Genomic DNA, 19218 nt, shown 5'->3' with positions numbered 1-19218 from the left:
TATGTATTTGTATTTACATGGAAGACTATCTAAACTATATTAAGTTAAAAATCAAGTTGCAAAACACTGTATCTGATATGATTATACACTTCGGGGGGAAATTATTAGTATTCACAAATTTAAGAAAAGCTGAGGGAAAGTGGGTCTCTCACAAATGGATTACAAACCATGTTCAATTTCTGTTTTTTTATAGTAACACTTTTATTTTATAAGCAACATGTAACACTTTTAAAGCAAAACCATAGTAAAGATTAAAGAAAAACAATGATCCATTAAAAATTGGGCAAAAGATATGAACTGACATTTTACCAGAGAGCTGATTTGTAAGGTAAATAGGTACATGGAAAGGTGTTCAACATCATTAGCCATTAGGGAAATGCAAATTATAACTACAGTGAGATACCAGTATACATCTATTAGAGTAACTAAAATAAAAACTAGTGAAAATACCAAATGCTGGTAAGGATGTAGAGAAACTGTCCCTCACTTACTTGTGTGTGGGAATGTAAAATGGTTCAGCTATGCCAGAGAATTTTTTGGCAGTTTCTTATAAAGCTAAGCATATACTTATAAAACTAAGCATGCACTTAACCATACGACCCCACAGTCACACACTTGGGGCATTTTTCCCAGAAAAATGAAAATTTAAGTTCACACAAAAACTGATACACAGATAGATGTTCATAGCAGCTTTTATTTGTAATAGCAAAATAGTGGAAACAACCAAAATGGCCTTCAGCAGGTTAATGGTTAAACTCTAGTACCTCCATACAGTGGAATTCTACTCAGCATTAAAAAGAAATGCGCTATTGATACAACAACCTGGATGGATCCTCGGGCATTACGCTTAGTGGAAAATGTCAGTCTCAGAAGGTTGCATAATAAAGTTCCATTTATATGGCATTCTCAAAATGACAGAACTATAGTAGAAAACAGATCTGTGGCTTCTGGGGCACAGGGAAGGGGAAGGAGTGTGACCGTGATGGGATAGCATGAGATCGTTCCCTTTATGATGATATGGAACAGTTCTGTGACTGTGATGGTAGCTACACAAACCTATAAATGAGATAAAATTGCATAGAAACACACACACACACACACACACACACACGTCAATGTGTGCAAGAAGTGGTGAAGACGGAATAAGGTCTACAGTCCAGTTAATGATATAACCAGTGCCAATTCCACACATGAAGTTCTCTGTACGAATTTTACAACTTCCTTTGATTTTATAATTATTTGAAAGTAAGAAAATTTTTTAAAAAGATAATTTTTAATGCCATTAGACTTTCATTACAAGAATCTTAAAGTTCTAATCTTATATTTATTTATTTTTTAAAAAAATTTATTTATTTTTGGCTATGTTGGGTCTTTGTTGCTGTGTGCGGACTTTCTCTGGTGTGGTGAGTGGGGGCTACTCTTCGTTGCGGTGCGCAGGCTTCTCATTGCAGTGGCTTCTCTTGTTGCGGAGCACGGGCTCTAGGTGCTCGGGCTTCAGTAGTTGTGGCACGCAGGCTCAGTAGTTGTGGCTTGTGGGCTCTAGAGCACAGGCTCAGTCGTTGTGACGCATGGGCTTAGTTGCTCCGTGTAATGTGGGATCTTCCCAGACCAGGGCTCGAACCCGTGTGGATTCTTAACCACTGCGCCACCAGGGAAGTCCAGTTCTAACCTTTTAATCTAGTGATTTCACTTATGGGAAATCTGTCTCAAAGAAGCAATTTTAAGTATAGAAGAATCTTTATAAAAGATGTTCATCCAGAATTATTTGTTAAGAGTGAAACAATAGAACTATTATTTAAAAAGTAAAACCAGTGAATTAATGTACCCTCCACTTAGTGAAATAGTATTATGGAACCATTAACATAGTTGAAGGTTTTGATTTAAAATACTTTTAATTAATTTTTCTACAATGTTGCATGCATTTAATAGACAATAGTGAGTTAGACAAGCATAAAATGTATTGATGACTAAAACTGTGCAAATAGGAAGCAATAGTTCATGAAACTGAGATAAAATCTCTAACCTTATTTCAAAACAACTTTATGTTCTAAGTGCTTTATATGTATAAAGTCATGGAGTTCTCTCAGCAACACTGAGTTAGGTGGTTTTTTCTGACTGCACTTTCACACAAGGACACTGAGGCACAAGGAGGTTAAGTAACTTGCTCAGGGTCTCACGTGCTGCTAAGTGGCAGAGCCAAGATTTGAACCCAGGCTTTGGCTCCAGGGTCTGTAGTCAGTGTTGAACTGTTTCAAGTTTCTGATGGTTTTTCATCACTTACCGCAGCAAGTTCTGCAGGATACTAATTGCCTACAATGGTAATAGGTGTTCAGTGAGGGAAGAGGGAAGGAAGAGTCTGTGGTTCAATAAATTTGTAGGTAAATGAAACTAAATATGTTTCTCTTTTTTATCAGCCTGATGTGGTAATGTATGTTGTGAACCTCTAAGAAGGGGTTATATTATGCAGAATGGACTCAACTTTTTTGATCGTAGAACCTTTTTCACCCCCCTCAGGACCTCTCAAGGGACCAGTGTTCCTGAGGAATGTACCATAGTTGACACTGGCCCATAGAAGAGTCCATGCTCTGACCCACAAAGGAATTCATATCTGGTCCCTGTCTGTCTTCAGCCTACACTGACCGTCTTCTGACCCTTTTTCACCTCCTTGCTCGCCCCAGTCCCAGATCCCTGATTGTCCCCTGCATACCTATGCTTCTGCCTAGAGTGTTACTTACCAGCTGCCGTGGCGTCTCTGCCTGGCAGGTTGCTCCTTCAAGTATCACCTGCCTCTGTAAACTTTCCTTGACTCCCTGTGCATGCTCAGACATGCTTTCTGTGAGTTTCTGTTGTTACCTTGTTCATGGCACTGTTATAGAGGTTGGCTCAAGAGTACATTTGTCTGTGGTGAGTCTTTTCATCTTTTCATATTTAGCATCTTCACCAGTGGTGTCTTCTGATAGGTAGTTGTAATTTCTTCCTTCAGCTAGAAAGGGCAAATATAGTTGAAAGAATGTTTTATTGTTCTTCTGTAGACTATCTCCTAATAATGATACAAATTATTTTGATGATTAGTGTACCTTATTTTAAGGAATACAGTGAATTTTGTCAATTTATAGTTGCTGTTTTTAATTTCATTTTTATCCTTTTTTTTTTTTTTTTTTTGCGGTACACGGGCCTCTCACTGTTGCGGCCTCTCCCGTTGCGGAGCACAGGCTCCGGACGCGCAGGCTCAGCGGCCATGGCTCACGGGCCCAGCCGCTCCGCGGCATGTGGGATCTTCCCGGACCGGGGGCACGAACCCGTGTCCCCTGCATCGGCAGGCGGACTCTCAACCACTGCGCCACCAGGGAAGCCCTATCCTTTCACTTTTTTGGGTAATGTTAAAAAGGAAAGAGATGAGGGTCCTATCTCTTAAAAGAGACAGCTGGAAACTTTTGGTGCTATATAGTTGCGATTGTAACTCTAAAGTACTTATTTGCATCCCCTGTGCCTTTCATGCTGCTCTGTGTATACTGCATATGATCCAAAGGTCTTTTGTCTCTCTCCAAAGGCATGCCATGTACCAAGAGCACAAAGAAGACTTCCAGGACGAGTGCACTAAGCTTCTGGTTGGCAGTATTGTCATAACCCGATACAACAATCGTACCTATCGTGTTGATGATGTGGATTGGAATAAGACTCCAAAAGATAGCTTCACGATGTCTGATGGGAAGGAGATTACATTCTTGGAATACTACAGGTATAGGGGAGAGACTGGGCTTGGGCCTGCGGGTTGGGGCTGTAGTCTCCTGTTCTGTAGGAGGAGTGGCACACAGCAGGACACTTCAAAAATAATTGGATTGGTCATGCACCCAAGATTGATGAGCTCATTTGTGGGATTTGACCTGAATTTGCTACGCTTACAGTTTTATTTCTTTCAGTACTTTTTGGAAGTTATTTCGTAAGTTAACCTCAGGGCTTCGAATTGTGTTTCCTTTGCTGTTTTGGTTACAAGTCTGTTTGGAGAGATTAAAGTCAAGTCATTAATCATTTGACTATCATTGTGCCTTTCTAGTTACCTAAGTCCTTGAACCTGATACAGTTTTTAAACAAATTCTTTCCTGGACTGTTATCCTATTTCCCCTCTATTTAATTGCAATGTTAACTTGAGCCTGCTTTTTCCAGTTGTGTGTATGCTATGGTGAGTTTCTGATGGATCCTTGACAAGGGTATAATGCAGATTGTGTACCTCAGTCCTGGTTAACACTTTGACTGTGATGCCATAAGAGTGGTGATGCTGCTTCTGACTTTTTCCCCTGCCTCTGTTCGGCTCTAGCAAAAACTATGGGATCACAATAAAGGAAAAGGACCAGCCACTGCTGATCCACAGGCCCAGTGAGCGACAGAATAACCAAGGGATGGTGAGTTGGAGGTGGAGTTCAGGGTGTCAGGCCTATGCTTCCATCTAAGTTCTCCACCCATCAGCCCTGGGAGCCATGGGACCTATGATTACAGTGGAGCTATGCTTACAGTGTGGTTGGGGAAAGCTGTGTAGGGTTTTGTCTGTCTCCTCTAGCCAGAGTTGCTTTTGCAGTCTCCTTAGTGAGGAACTAAACATCCATAGAGCGAGTTAGGTTAAGGAATAAGGAGAGTTTAGTGCTAAAGAAGATGAAAACACTGGGTCCGTTAGGGAAGTTACAGGCATTTTAATAGAACTGGGAGCCAGGGAAAAGTGCCTTGGTACCTGACTCCTCTGTCTTCAGAGTAGAGACTGAAGATCAGTAGGTTAAGATGAGACAGAGGCACCAGCTTGATAGGAGGTATTGTCTCAGCTTATCTGGAGGCCGAAGTGGAACAAAACTTTTAGTTTTTCTAGTTTTTTCTCTCCTTTTGACAATTGGAATATTTTTCTCTTTACCTAATACAACAGGCTATCGTGACTTGAGGGAGAAAAGGGTAAAACACTTGTAGTGTTTCCTGCCCTCTTCTCTGGGGTTTTGTGTTCCTTAGTGTGCCTGATACACCTGCAAGACCAGCTCTGGGCCTGGGAGCTCTTGTACTGGTCAGGGGAAGAAGATTCTCTTTTACTGCCTTGCTTTCCCTGTGTTCTCTCCTCAAAGCTGCTAAAAGGCGAAATCCTGCTGCTGCCTGAGCTTTCCTTCATGACTGGAATCCCTGAGAAGATGAAGAAGGACTTTAGAGCCATGAAGGTGAGAAGTGCCTGCTTTGAACCGAAGACCTTTTTGATAGCAGATATAGCTAGAACTGGGCCAGGTTTGCACGTCACCTGGGCAGGTTCATTTTTCCTCTATATAAAGCATAATCTGTGTCCCTTCCGACACACTGTGAAAAAGCCAATCAGAACTTTCTTTGGAATGTTGTTACAATAGTAGAACGACTGGATTATAAAGTAAAAGGAAACAAATAGTTCTGGCATCACCCTCGCCAATCAGATGGATGACTGTAAGCTGGTCATATGACCATAAATGAGGTTCTTTGAGAGCACTGAATTTTTTTTAACATTTCTGTAAGCCTTCAATTTATTTGAAGGGAGGAGGAGATAATTTAGCAAAAAGTCAACAAGTGAGAGAATGAAATTAAAGGATAGAAGTTTACACTGTGGGACTCGGGGTGTCCTGGAAGTCTCATGTTGGGCACAGTCTTGTAGGAAATAGCTGGGAGGCAGAGATGTCTGCAGCAGTGTGGGTCTAGACCCCAAGGGCTTCACCTCCACACTGTCTGCTTGGGGCTTTCCACCCTCACACTGCTCTCCTCCCTCTCTCTCAGTCCTTGTCTGTCCTAGTTTTGGAACCCCGGCCCTGTCTCAGATGCCACGTATTGTTTTTAGTAACATCATAAAGAGCTAAAATGAATTTCTGTAAGAGATGCCTTTCATGTTTACCTTCTGATACTTCTGTTTTTAGTATGTAGGTCAAGGCTCCTTCCTTACAACTCTCAGTAACGTAATGATTTTATGATCTATGGGGCTACCTGTATAGCTCCATAGACTCAATGCCCTAATGACTGCCACACAGGGAGCAACAGCTGCACAGTTCATTAGTCCCAGAAGAATGAAGAAAGAACTCACTTACGTGATTCAGAATCTTCATACACACATATTAGATATTCATTCAGGAATAAATATTTAGAAAACACCTATTATGGGCCACACACTGGACCTAACAAGTGTCTTACGGTGACATTAAGTGGCTAGTATCATGTGACATAAAGTATAAGACTGGATGTGTTTTTCCATTCCATTATGTTGGCCTGCATGCCTGGCATAGGGCATTCCCCCCCCCACCCAGATGTTAAATAGATGTAATCAAGCCCCCTTACATGGCTTTGAGAAAAAGAATAAGATTTAGATGTCATAAGAAAAAAACTGTGACAATTTTAAATACTTACTTTTAAGTATGTATGTATATGTATAACTGAATCACTTTGCCGTACAGCAGAAATTAACACATTATAAACCAACTATATTTCAATAAAAAAACCCCAGTGGTTAACATTTTAACCTCATACTTCATTCACATTCATGAGATATTTATTAAAGTCCTTGGAGATATTTTAAAATTTCTATAGATTTCAATGGGAAGGAGGTTTTCTATGGAAATTTGTTATACATTAGGGTTTATTTAACCTCATACTGGAGAAGGTAATAACTTAGTATCTCCATTTTGATTCTATTTAGGATTTGACCCAGCAGATCAACCTGAGCCCCAAACAGCACCATAATGCTTTGAAATGCTTGCTACAGAGAATTTCAGAAAATGAGACAGCCAACAGTGAACTGACACGTTGGGGACTCTGTCTGCAGAAGGATGTACATAAGGTAAACCAGAAAATACGATGGTAGGAAACAGCATTAACCAAAGATTTTAGAGCTTTGTGAGACTAGGTGATAACTTCCTATCTTGTCTTTATTTTGCAGTTTTTGCTTTATAATTACACTTTTTTTTTTTGGTCCTAGTCATAATACTTGAATTTCCTTGACGTAATTTGCTAGTATCTCTTACAGATTTTCTTTTGTATTTCCCAGGATCTGAGCTGTTAATTTCCAGTCGAGCAAAAGGAATATTGACTTAAAATTTACCTCATTTTTAGTTTTCCAAACCAAATTATTCTTAAAGTTCTCTATGTCTTTTTCCATTTTTCCCCCTACATTTTTCTTTATTTTTCCCAGTAATTAACTTGTGTTTCTTTGAATATACTACTCTCATTCTTTCCGTAGGCATAAAGTCTCAGACTTGAGCATTTTAATTTTCGCATGGCCCTTTCTGCCTGCAATTTGCCTGAGTCCATTCTGTTGTATTTTGTGCAGCGTGAGCCATAGTGCAGAGGCAGCATGAGGTGGTGGTGAAGTCCTTGGCTTTGAGTCTCAGTTCTACCGCTTGCCATCTTAGTTACTTGGAACAAATTGCTTAGTATCTCTTATTTTCTTTATCTGTGAAATAAAGATAATGATTGAGTTAAAGGAATTAAATGGTAAAATCTTCAGCATACTATCTGACACTAGCAAGTGCTCAGTAAATATTAGCTTTTATTACTTTTAATTTTCTTTCTGGATTATACCAAAATAATTAATTTTATCTTTTCTCTAGTTCTCTTGCACTCTGAATTGACTCCTTGTTAAAAACTGTTTCTTTTTTCTTTTTTTTTTTTTAAAATAAAAGTAATGGAAAGTCAATAAAGAAAATGTGGGTACTGTGTAGAAAATGTAAAGAAGGAAATAAAAACATCAGTAGTTTCATCACCCAAAGATAATATCTTAGTGATTTATTTTAGACACATAAAAGATAATATTATTTTCAATATATTTTGTTTCCCTAAACTTTTTTTCTGTGAGGATGAATCTTTTCTTAAAAAATTGTGCTTATAACTGTATATGGTTTTGCATCTTCTTTTTCATTTATTATTATATCTTGAACATGTGTTCATGTTATTAAACATTATTTGAAGAGGCAGAAAACTTAAGCCAGAGAAGAGAAAAGTTTATCCATAATCATGCTGCATCAGAATAAACACTGCTAACATTTTGGTATATATCCTTCAGTGTTTTTTGTCTGTGTGTATGTGTATGCACACAATCACATTGTTTTCAGATGGTTTCCTTTTCTTTTTTTTTTTTTTACTCAATTTATTTAGAATTTTTTTTCCATGTCATTTAATATTTTTCTAAATATTTTAATGGCTAACAGATATTCATTTTATTAATAATTTCCTATTCTTTTACATTCAAATTGAATTTAGTATTTTCCTGTTATAAATAGTGGATCTGTGAACATCCTTGTAACTAAATCTTTGCACATGATGTTTGTTTTCGTAGTCAGATTTATGGAAGTGTAATTGTTAGGTCAGAGGACATTTATGTTTTTAGTACTTTTTATTACATATTACCAACTGCCTTGTAGAAAGGTTCAGTTTTTTACTTTCATAAGCAAAGGTGAACATTCTTGCTAATACAGGTATTGTTATTCTTTGTGTTAAACTTTTCTAATATTAAGAAAATCATTAAAATTTTTTTTGATTATAGGTAAAATAAGTATTTTGTTACATTTTTAAGAAAGCAAGGAGTAGAGCTCATAAAAAGTAAAAATCCTACATAATTACATATTCCCCCAGAGATACTCATTACTAAATGTGGACTCATTCAGTTTTTATAATGCATACATTACTATTTATTTTTTGCAGAAACAGGATTATATTAAATGCACTTAGAAAGTTATTTTAATAATTGCAAATATCCATCATATTGATATGTCATCAACTTAGTTATCGTCTTACTTTTGGATATTTAGATCTGATTGATTCATTATTATTAACTTTAATTTGGTCTTTCATTATATTTATGCTTTTATTCCTGCTTTTCTTTTGTATAAAGTATAATAGTAGTTTATGTTCAGCCTTATTAAGAAATATTCTCTAATTTTCTACTTAAATTTTTCCCTTAAAATATTCTTAAAGATTATTTTCCTGTTCGCCTTGTATTTATAGGCATTTTACATGAATTCCCTGGTTCTAAAGAGACAATGTTTTCTGATTCCTTTCTTGTGGACCATGTTGGAAGCTTCAATAATTAAAGAGCAGCGCCTATCAAAATTCACCTGTATGTGTGTCCAGAGTTGTATTGACGTGGACTCTTACTGCTAACAGTTGCATTTTTCTACCATTTTCAGAAGTTATGACAGGGACAGGTCTATATGGTAGAGTTGACCAGGCCCCAGAGCAGTATCAGCGTTTTCCTAAATAGTGTTTACAGATGGTTCATGTCATAGGCACTTTATTTTCTGTTTAGATTGAAGGACGTGTTCTGCCAATGGAAAGAATTAACTTAAGGAATACGTCATTTATCACATCTCAGGAACTAAACTGGATTAAGGAAGTAACCAGAGACCTTTCCATCTTAACTGTAAGTGACTTGTGAGGTGGTAAAGAGAGTTCCAGTATTCCTAGAAGTGTGGAAATTAGGAAGCAGGAATTATTTAGTGTCCTCTTTTTGAGAGGAAGTACCAACTGAATTCCCATCCTGAATTATTTACAAAACAGAGGTCCTTTGAACAAGAGCGAGTTGATGAGTTGGTAGAGGGAAGCCCTTTGCTTGACCACAGACTTAGGACAAGGAAATAAACTGCCGTGGTAATTCATTCAGTGCCAGCCTATTACCCACTCTCTCTTTGTTCTTCCTTCTTCTTTTCTCTTTCCTTCCTCTTTTTCCCTAGGGTTTCCATGAAAGAAATAAAATTAAAACAGTTTCCCACCAAGGCAACCAAAGAACAAAATGGTATATATATTTTTTTTTCTTTGCGGTATGCGGGCCTCTCACAGGCATGGCCTCTCCCATTGCGGAGCACAGGCTCCGGACGTGCAGGGTCAGCGGCCATGGCCCACGGGCCTAGCCGCTCCGTGGCATGTGGGATCCTCCCGGACCGGGGCACGAACCCGCGTACCCTGCATCGGCAGGCGGACTCTCAACCACTGCGCCACCAGGGAAGCCCGGTATATAATTATTTTTAAATGTTTTTGGCTCACCTGGTCTCTATGGCCGTGCATAAAGTACACACATTTGTTTCTAAAACTTTTTTTTTGAAATACATTTAAAGAAAAAGTACACTTATGTATATAACTTGATGAATTTTCACAAGTTAAAGAAACCTGTGTAATCAACACTGAGGGTTAAGAAACAGAACTTTACCAGTGCCTCAGAAGCCCCACCCCCATGCTCCTAATTACTACCTACCTGGCACCCTTACCCAACCCAAGAATGACCACTATTCTGACCTCTAACAGCATTGATTTTTTTCAGCTGTGTTTGTACTTAATCTATACATGAAACCATACTGTATATATTCTGTCATGTCTGGCTTCATTTCTTCAGCCTTGTTTGGTAAGTTTCTCCATACTGTTAGGTATAGTTACAGATCTTCGATTCTCATTGCTGTGTAGTATTCCATTGTGAGACTGTGCCATAATTTACTTATCACACACATCTGCATTAGTAATCAGCATTAGATAAGACAGGACTCAAGCAGAGAGAGTGAAAAGCAATTTGTTCTTTAGAATAACATCTCCTGATACGAAGTTGGGGTGTTGGGGAAGTTGTGGGAAGTACTAAAAATAGCTTGTTGTTGCTCCTAGGTCCCCATGCATTTCTGGGCGCTGTTTTACCCAAAGAGAGCAATGGATCAAGCCCGAGAACTGGTGAACATGTTAGAGAAGGTAGCTGGACCCATTGGCATGCGCATGAGCCCGCCAGCCTGGGTGGAACTGAAGGATGATCGCATAGAGACCTATGTCAGAACCATTCAATCCATGCTGGGAGTTGAGGTAATAAATTAATTTGAGTAAATTTTCAGGATGTCCATTCTGAAATAGTTGAATACTTGATTTTTTTTTTTTTTTGCCGTACGCGGGCCTCTCACTGCCGTGGCCTCTCCCGTTGTGGAGCACAGGCTCCGGACGCGCAGGCTCAGCGGCCATGGCTCACGGGCCCAGCCGCTCCGCGGCACGTGGGACCCTCCCAGACCGGGGCACGAACCCATGTCTCCTGCATCGGCAGGCGGACTGTCAACCACTGCGCCACCAGGGAAGCCCTTGAATACTTGATTTTAAATTATCTTGGTTATTGATCTGCTGTTGATGATGTCCAGGAATCTGTATCTTACTCATGTGCACGTGAAATACTGAATTAACAAAGTAGTCGTTATGCCCTTTGGTTGGTTTCGCTTCTCTCCTCCTTTGTTGGCACTCTCACTCACTCCAGCGTTCTGTTCCTCACGTAATTGGCTGAGATAATAGCTGACTTAACTTCAATTTTTTATCTATATAGAACATGTTGTGCTCAGAAAGCAATTTCCTGGGCCAGGTGCCATCTTGCACGATTCAGTACTGAGCTGTCACAGTCTGGTTTGACTCAAGATTCACATTGCTCCAGTGATGAACTTGGCAGTGGGCCCATCAGCTTGGTCCAGATAGCCGAACGGGACTACTGGAGCTGAGCAGGTCATAGTGTTCACAACTCAGTAGTTCAGGCCTGCAGTTCTTATCTGTTCGTACATAAAACAGAGGAAGAAGATTAAGGAGGGAAAAAAAGCAGACCAAAAGTTTTTGGAAATAACTAGTCCTTGAGTTGAAGAGTCAGTTCTTGTGAGATCAATACTAGAATTGCTATTCTAGTATTGACTAGAATACTAGTCAGTCATGACTTTTTCTCTGTTCGTCCACCGCTCTGGGTGTGTCATCTGTAGCAGCACACTCATGTTCTCTCTTTCTTTGTATTTTCTTCCTGACTTCCCATGCCTTCTTACTCTGCCATGGCCTCCCCCGGGCCTGATAATTGATAAATTCTGCCCTGCTTTCAAAAGAAAAACCCAGCTGAGCACCTCAGCTCCCCCATCTCACGACTTGGTCTCTTCTGTGTATGAGAGTGCACTGCCAACAGTCTTCATGTAGCATGGATATGAGTGTCATTCATAATGTTGACTCCTATTGGTCTTGCTGTCTCTCTGCCATCTCTAGGGCATTGTTTTATTATTCTCTCTGTTTCAGGGTCATAAACTCAGATGTCTATGGGAGTGAAGTGGGCCAGGAGGGGACTCTAGGGAACTAAAGAGAGTAAACCCCATGACTGCAGATAACAGCCCAGCATTGTCAAATTGATTTTTAGTTTGTTTATTTTTCAGTAGAAGCCAAAAGTCTCGATTTGCATATGTGTACACCTACCTGTGTTTAAATGTTAATTTTAAAAAGACTTGTGAAACATAGGGACTAAAAAACCACATCTGTTTCCTAGATCCAGCCCACAGGCTCCCAGCATGCAGCCCCATGTTCTACGTGACTTCGGAAGTTCTTTGATCTGATTGCTGGAACATGTGTCCTCTGAGAACTCTTCATTTAAAATTAATCTTGATTTGGAATAGTATACTGTTGATTTCTGTTCCTGTCATAAAGCGTTGGCAGCTTTATTTCACTTGTGTGCTACTTTACTTTATTCAGATTTTGAAGGATCCTCTGTTCTTAATGTCAGATCTCTTAAGCAGTGAGAGGTAGAAGATGCCGATGTAAGATATTCTTCTGGCAATATCATTCTCTCTCCTAATCAGAAAGTTAGGAAGATCTACGTATGGATTTGGCAGTAGCTTCATTTCCTCTGCATTTGGCTCTGAATCCTTTCTTCTGGTATTGTATCCCATGTTTCCTAGTTAAAGTTCTATGTCATGAATGTAATAAGGCGCTTAGTTTACTAAAGAGAGTGGCAAAAAACATTATAGTGCATTGAAAGCATCAACTAATAAGAAACCCTTGCATATTTTTAAGCCTGGTTCTTTTCCAGGGTTCTTAAGTGTCCTAATAAATTAATCAGGTAATCAGGACCAGCTCTAGGTAACTTACGGTAACATGTTATGTAGCTAAGCGAAGAAGCCTGGAACCCAGCAAATGCTCACTCAGGTTCAAGGACCTTTTTCTCTGTTGGAATGTCCACCATCTTTGGTTCAGTCCTCTCTTTACCCTAGAGGTCCTGTGGCTTTGCAGACTCTTGAACTGCCCCTGACTGGAGCCCTATCAAGGTCCGCTCAGAGTTCCAAAGCCTAACTTATATATACTTTATCTCCTCAAGGGGAAGATACAGATGGTTGTTTGCATCATCATGGGCACACGTGACGATCTCTACAGGGCCATTAAAAAGCTGTGCTGTGTGCAGACTCCCGTGCCCTCGCAAGTGAGTGGAAACTGGGCAGGAGGCACAGAGGGAAACTCTAGCCTCCCTTGAGGCTTGGAAAAGAGGGACTAAAGTAACTATTAGAAGCCAGCATGTGTAGACCCATCTGGTGAAACTTTCCTGTTACAGTAACCTGGCTAATAGCAGATGTTCTTTGTAAATGCTGCTTTCATGTTCCCAAATGAGCACTTTTGCTTGTTCATGGGTGAGTCGCCAGGTGGTTTCACATGACTGGGTTCTGAGAGTATAGGCTTTCCTTTGAAAGGAGAAAGCTGGTTTTCCTATGGAGGTTAATTTTTTTTTTAATCTGCATGAGATCTTTTTGAAAGTTTTTGTTGGCTGGTTGTTTTTTGGTTTTGATTTGTGTCGTGTGTGTGCACACACACACAACATGCCTGACCAGAAACTCTAGAATTAGAACTGTTAGTACCAAGTGTATTATCTGCCAGCCGGAGTTTCTTAAACAAATGTAGTACTTGCTCTAGAATTGTTTACATTGTTTGAAAGGTTGATAGTGTCTGCTTTCCCCTCTATTACAGGTCATCAATGTCCGAACCATTGGCCAGCCCACCAGGCTTCAGAGTGTGGCCCAGAAAATTTTACTTCAGATTAACTGTAAATTGGGTGGTGAGCTCTGGGGAGTGGATATTCCTCTGGTGAGTGATGCTGAGATATGTCTTCATTCAATTCAGCATCCCAGAGAGTCCTACCTAGCTATTTGCCTAATTTTCCACCTAGAATTTTCCTCATTCTCAGTGCTTATAGTCTGAGTGGTTCATTGTTTGTTTTTGTATAGCCCACAAGCTTTGGAATGGTTTTCACATTTTTAAGTGGTTGAAAAAAATAAGACTAATATCTCCAGACACATGAAAATTATATGAAATTCAGTTTTCAGTGTCCTTAAATGCGTTTTTATTGGAACGTAGCCATACTCCTTTATGTACTACCTGTGGCTGCTTGTGTGCCGTAATGGCAGAATTGAATAGTTCCTCCAGAGACGGTGTGGCTCACAAAGCCTAAGGTATTTACTTCTTAGTCCTTCACAGAAAGTTTGCCAGTCCCTGGTCTTGACGATCTCTGACTTTGTTCATAGTGTTTAAAAAATATCAAGTTGATTGCACTCTTTCTCTTCCTTTCCCAGAACTTATTTTCATATGTTGCTTTGGGGTTCAGATAACAATTAAAGATGGGGTGATGTGTTGCTTGGATTTTTGGTTTGTTTTTGTCTTCTAACCCAGAAACAATTAATGGTGATCGGGGTGGATGTTTACCACAACCCCAGCAGAAGCATGCGCTCCGTGGTTGGTTTTGTCGCAAGCATCAGTCTGTAAGTACCACTCCTGGCTCTATTGTGTTTGGTTACCTTATTTTAATGCCTAATCTTACTGTAAAGCCAGAAAAAATTTTTGAATATTTAATATTATAGTAAAAGTATACTGAAATTCTTCCTTCTCTATCTTCCTATGATATTAATTTGTACAATCTCTTATCACATGTGTAAGTTTGTTCCCTGACTACAGTGTAACCTCTTTCAGAATGGGGTCTGTGTCTTGCTGTCTTGCTGGTGGTGGGTTTTTTCCCCTAGAAATGAGGGGTTTTGTTTGTTTTTTCTGATTGTAAAAATAAAGCATGCTCATGCAAAAATCTCCAGAAATTTAGAAAGTGAAAATTCCTCATGGTCTAGCCTTCATTAACCACCACCAAAGATTTGGAGTATGTATGTACTTTTAGGTACTCTTTTATGCATATATTAACATATAGGTAGCTGGTATACACATACAAGTGGCACATTACTATGTATACTGTTCCTCATCTTCTTTTATGTACTTAAACTGTATATTTTGGTCATTTTCCCGTATTGACGCAAATAAATCTCCATCAATTCTTTTTAACTGCTGCATGGAATTTATTATATGCTATAGCGCTATTTATTTAACTAGTCCTCTGTTGGTGGATATCTAGGTTGTTAAATTTTTTCAATTGGAAGCAGTTTTGTAGCAGATATCCACAATTATGCCTGTATTTATTTATTTATTTTTTGCGGTACGCGGGCCTCTCACCGTTGTGGCCTCTCCCGTTGTGGAGCACAGGCCCCGGACGCGCAGGCTCAGCGGCCATGGCCCACGGGCCCAGCCGCTCCGCCGCATGCGGGACCCTCCCGGACCAGGGCACAAACCGGTGTCCCCTGCATCGGCAGGCGGACTCTCAACCACTGCGCCACCAGGGAAGCCCATGCCTGTATTTTTATATTCTGTAGCTGGCTTACATGTATCTTTTCCCTACATCAGTGTGTGTTTTTACATGTAACATAAATGCGTTTGCTGGGTACTTGTGTGATTGGTGCATGGAGAAGCCTGTGTATGCTGACATTCAGCTGTGGGCCTTCCTTTGTGAGTGTGTGTTCATCTTCCTCTCTCTCTCTCTCTCTCTCTCTCTCCTTGCCTCTGCCCCAGCACCCTCACAAAATGGTATTCACGAGTGGTATTCCAGATGCCTCATCAGGAGATTGTGGATAGCCTGAAGCTGTGCCTGGTGGGCTCCTTGAAAAAGTTCTATGAGGTGAGGAGAACAGCAGTTCTAAAGTATCAGGGTTTTAAGGCCTGCCTTCCTGATCACTTTAAGAGGAAGTCTGATTTAGTGAGAGGGATCCCAGCTCGAAGGTGAGTTTCCTAAACAGACTGACAGGCAGCTCAGAAGCACTGTTTTCAGGCTTCTACTTGTACAGAGCAGCTTAAAGAGCTCAGTGCTTTGATTTGATTTGGTAAGTAATGACGATTTCCCTGGTTGTCAGCCTGATGCCTGTGTGCATAATCTTCAGGCCCTTATCAGGAAAGTCAGGGTAAATTTTAGTAATTAAAGCAGCTTATTAATTTTCTCAGCTTTCTATGGCTGTCATTAGGCGCTGGTTCTTTTCATTTAAGTTCAAGACCAGTGCCTCCCTGAAAATCACCCCTAGAACTCCAAAGAATGCTAACCATGGAGAATTGCTGTCATTAAGCTGATATTGGGTCTGGAACAGTGAGCAAGCAAGGTACTGGGTTTTGCCTTGGCCAGTACATCAAAGGAAGCACTGATAAGTGGCTTTCATTTCTTAGGGTTCAGTGTTAGCCCTTTGCATAGAGATTAAACAGCAAGAAATTTAATGATTTCGCATGATTAAAGTCAATCTCTAGAACTCCACCTTGTTTCATTTTAGAATAACGTTTCCTATAGTGTCCTTCCAATGGTTTGGTACTGTTTCAGTATTAGAGATTATGTAAACCAGAAGTTAAATTTTTGTCCCTGTAGAGGTCCATGTGATATGCTACTTTGTTATGAAGTCCCACTCACACCTTCCTTCTTGTTGTCGCTATTGTTTGCCTGCAAAGTTGTGTATGTCTTTTCAGCCCTAGCTCAAAGATTAGTTCTGTGAAACCTTTCTCACTTCCCCTCCTCTGCTCCATCCCTTAGCTAGACTTACTTCTTTATGATCCTCTCCCAAGGCCCTCTGTTAACATTCTGTGTAGTGATTATCACATCCTGCCTTTTATTAGTTGTTTGTATCCTTATTTATCTCTCCCTCTGGGTTGTAAATTACTTGAGCACTGTTTGGTTATGGATGGTTCTGTAGTAAATTACCCTAAAACTTAGTGACATGCAGTGAGCAGTTATGATGTTCGCTGTCAGGAAGTTGGACAGGGCACAGTGGGCTCCAGTTCTGCTCCATTTGGGCCCCTTCATGTGGTCTTTTCACATGAGCTGGTTTGGGCTTCCTCACAGCATGGTGGCTGGGTTCAGAGCTTGAGCATTCCAAGAGATTGAGAGAGCCAGGTAGAAAACGTGTTGCCTTGTATACCTTAGTCTTGAAAGCCATGTAGCGTCACTTCCACTGCATTCTGTAAGCCAAGTAGTAGTATCATTGTGAATATGCCTGAGTTTTGGAGGAGCCAGTGTGGGGTAGAGGTGGACTTAAAGAAACAACTGATACGCTCTATAAGGCCATTACATATATTCTGATATTTCCGTACTCATTACTCTTTCCCCCCTTCATCTATTATAAGGCACTGTTTGTACCTTACAATAAACTTGTGCAGAACTCTTTAGCGTAGAAGTTAGCTGGTGGTTAGCTAGTCCTGTTCTTCCTCAGGCCAGTAGTTTTTCCATTTATATTACATCCTGAGGAGACTTTAACCCAATTTCCCAGTATATTTGCTTATCAATATTGGTATTATCATAAGACTTATATACATGGTATAGTTGAATCTTACCAACAAGGTTAGTTGAATCTTGCCAGCAAGGTCACCCTACATCATGATGCAGGGTGGTAGTAGACATAACCTGAAATATAAGAGTCAGCAGTGGCACATTACTAGAGACCCACGCAGGCATGAATAATTAGTTCAGTTCATCATTATATTGTAGGACCAAAATATCTCCCAGAGCCATGCCACTTAAGTTTGCAGGCTTCCATTCAACTTTGTCAGGTTCTGAAAGCAGCAGTTCATTCGCCATTTCAGACATTGGTATACTTGAGCTAACAGACAATGTCACCTCTTGCTCTGAGTGTCTTTTAAGGCACCAATGTAATATTGTATTTTCCTCATTGCACAACCATTTATTCATTCCTTTATCCTCAACTACCATTCTTCCTTCTCTGTATTTATACCCAAACTTTTCCACCTTTAAATGGAACATTAGGTTTAGCCACTGTGCTGGTCTAGGATGCTGCCAGCAATACTAGTCTAGCAATTGCCTCCGCCTCAGTCCACTGCCATTCACATAGGGTAGGATTACATAGGTCAGAACGAGTGGGCTGTCTCACCTCCTCCTAGGCAATATAGATGCGTGTCCTGTGAACCTCAATTTTGCCCGAGGAGGTGAAGGCACAGTCCACCCCGTTAGGCCCTTAGGAACTCTAATTACAGTTTCTTGCTTAGGGACTGTTATGGGTTGAATTGTGCCCCCTTAAAAAGATATTGAAGTCCTAACCCCAGTACCAGTGAATGTAACCTTTTTTGGAAAGAGTGTCTTGGCCGATAACCAAGTTAAGATGAGGTCATTAGAGTGGGCCCTAATCCAGTATGCCTGTGTTCTTATGAAAAGAGGAGATTTGGACACAGAGACAGACACACATAGAGGAAAGGCAATGTGAAGACACAGGGAGAGCACCATCTACAAGCCAAGGAACACATGAGGCCACCAGGAGTCATAGAATGATAGATTCTCTGTCACAGCACTCAGAAGGAAACAACCTTGCCAACACTTTGATTTCAAACTTTAGACTCCAGCACGGTGGAACAGTACACTTCAGTTAGTGGTACATTGTTACGGCAGCTCTAGCAAATGAATGCATGGTTCATCCCAGCTTCTAGCGCCCAAAGTTGCAGTCCCGGTCCGAGAACCACTGCGTCAGGTAGTAAAAAAGAGGGTTAACGTCATGTGGAGGAAAACAAAGAGTACTGTCATAGCAGCATCCTTCCCCACCCCTTGTTCTCTAGATCCCCCAGAAAAGGAGAGGAGTTTATCTAGTGGGGACATTCCCTTGGCCCCTGTCATGTTGAAAATGAGTACACACTCATAAAATCATGTGAGCTAGCCCTTCACACCTTTATTCCCTTCACTTTAAACAATAAATGTTTCAGTTGCTCATTCTCATTTTCTGTCACACTGTTACTCTGGGGATGAAAGTGTGTTCCTTGGTCTGAGGAAATGTGACTTGGCAGTCCAGACTGGTATAGTGTCTTCTGTTTTAGTTCTTTTATAGTATTTTGAGAATTTATATCTACCAGCAGATATGCAAAACCCAGTCCAGAATAGGTGTCCGTTTCTGTCAGGAACAATTTGTAATCTCCTGGAGCTGCAGAATCAGTCCAATTTGCCACTGTGTGCGGGGCCTTCCCCTCAGGGAATCTGCCCCCAGAGCCATCTGCATTCTCTGTCCTCTTGGCAGACAGAACAGTTTATTGGAATTTTGCACTTCAGAGGGTATGAGAAAAATATGTCTAGATTTAGCCCATTTCTTCATTGCTTCAGCCCTC

The 19218-nt window shown here is 40.4% G+C and overlaps 1 protein-coding gene across 1 annotated transcript in view; it reads left to right on the top strand.

The window, feature by feature from the left end:
- PIWIL2 (piwi like RNA-mediated gene silencing 2) overlaps positions 1–19218 on the top strand; it is a 90854-nt gene that overhangs the window by 44327 nt on the left and 27309 nt on the right. The window contains exons 10-19 of the mRNA XM_022562859.2: positions 3551–3739; positions 4316–4400; positions 5100–5189; positions 6677–6817; positions 9281–9394; positions 10621–10809; positions 13100–13201; positions 13741–13857; positions 14440–14528; positions 15655–15760. Of these exons, the coding sequence (XP_022418567.1) occupies positions 3551–3739; positions 4316–4400; positions 5100–5189; positions 6677–6817; positions 9281–9394; positions 10621–10809; positions 13100–13201; positions 13741–13857; positions 14440–14528; positions 15655–15760 (1222 nt within the window). The remainder of the gene's footprint in view (positions 1–3550; positions 3740–4315; positions 4401–5099; positions 5190–6676; positions 6818–9280; positions 9395–10620; positions 10810–13099; positions 13202–13740; positions 13858–14439; positions 14529–15654; positions 15761–19218) is intronic.

The sequence above is a fragment of the Delphinapterus leucas genome, chromosome 6 (assembly GCF_059928025.1).
Source record: "Delphinapterus leucas isolate spDelLeu-1000000601 "Yukka" chromosome 6, BTC_Dleu_Yukka2, whole genome shotgun sequence".
In the NCBI taxonomy this organism is placed as follows: Eukaryota; Metazoa; Chordata; class Mammalia; order Artiodactyla; family Monodontidae; genus Delphinapterus; species Delphinapterus leucas.
The sequence above is the reverse complement of the archived record's forward strand: the minus strand, read 5'-3'. Positions and strand labels throughout refer to the sequence as shown.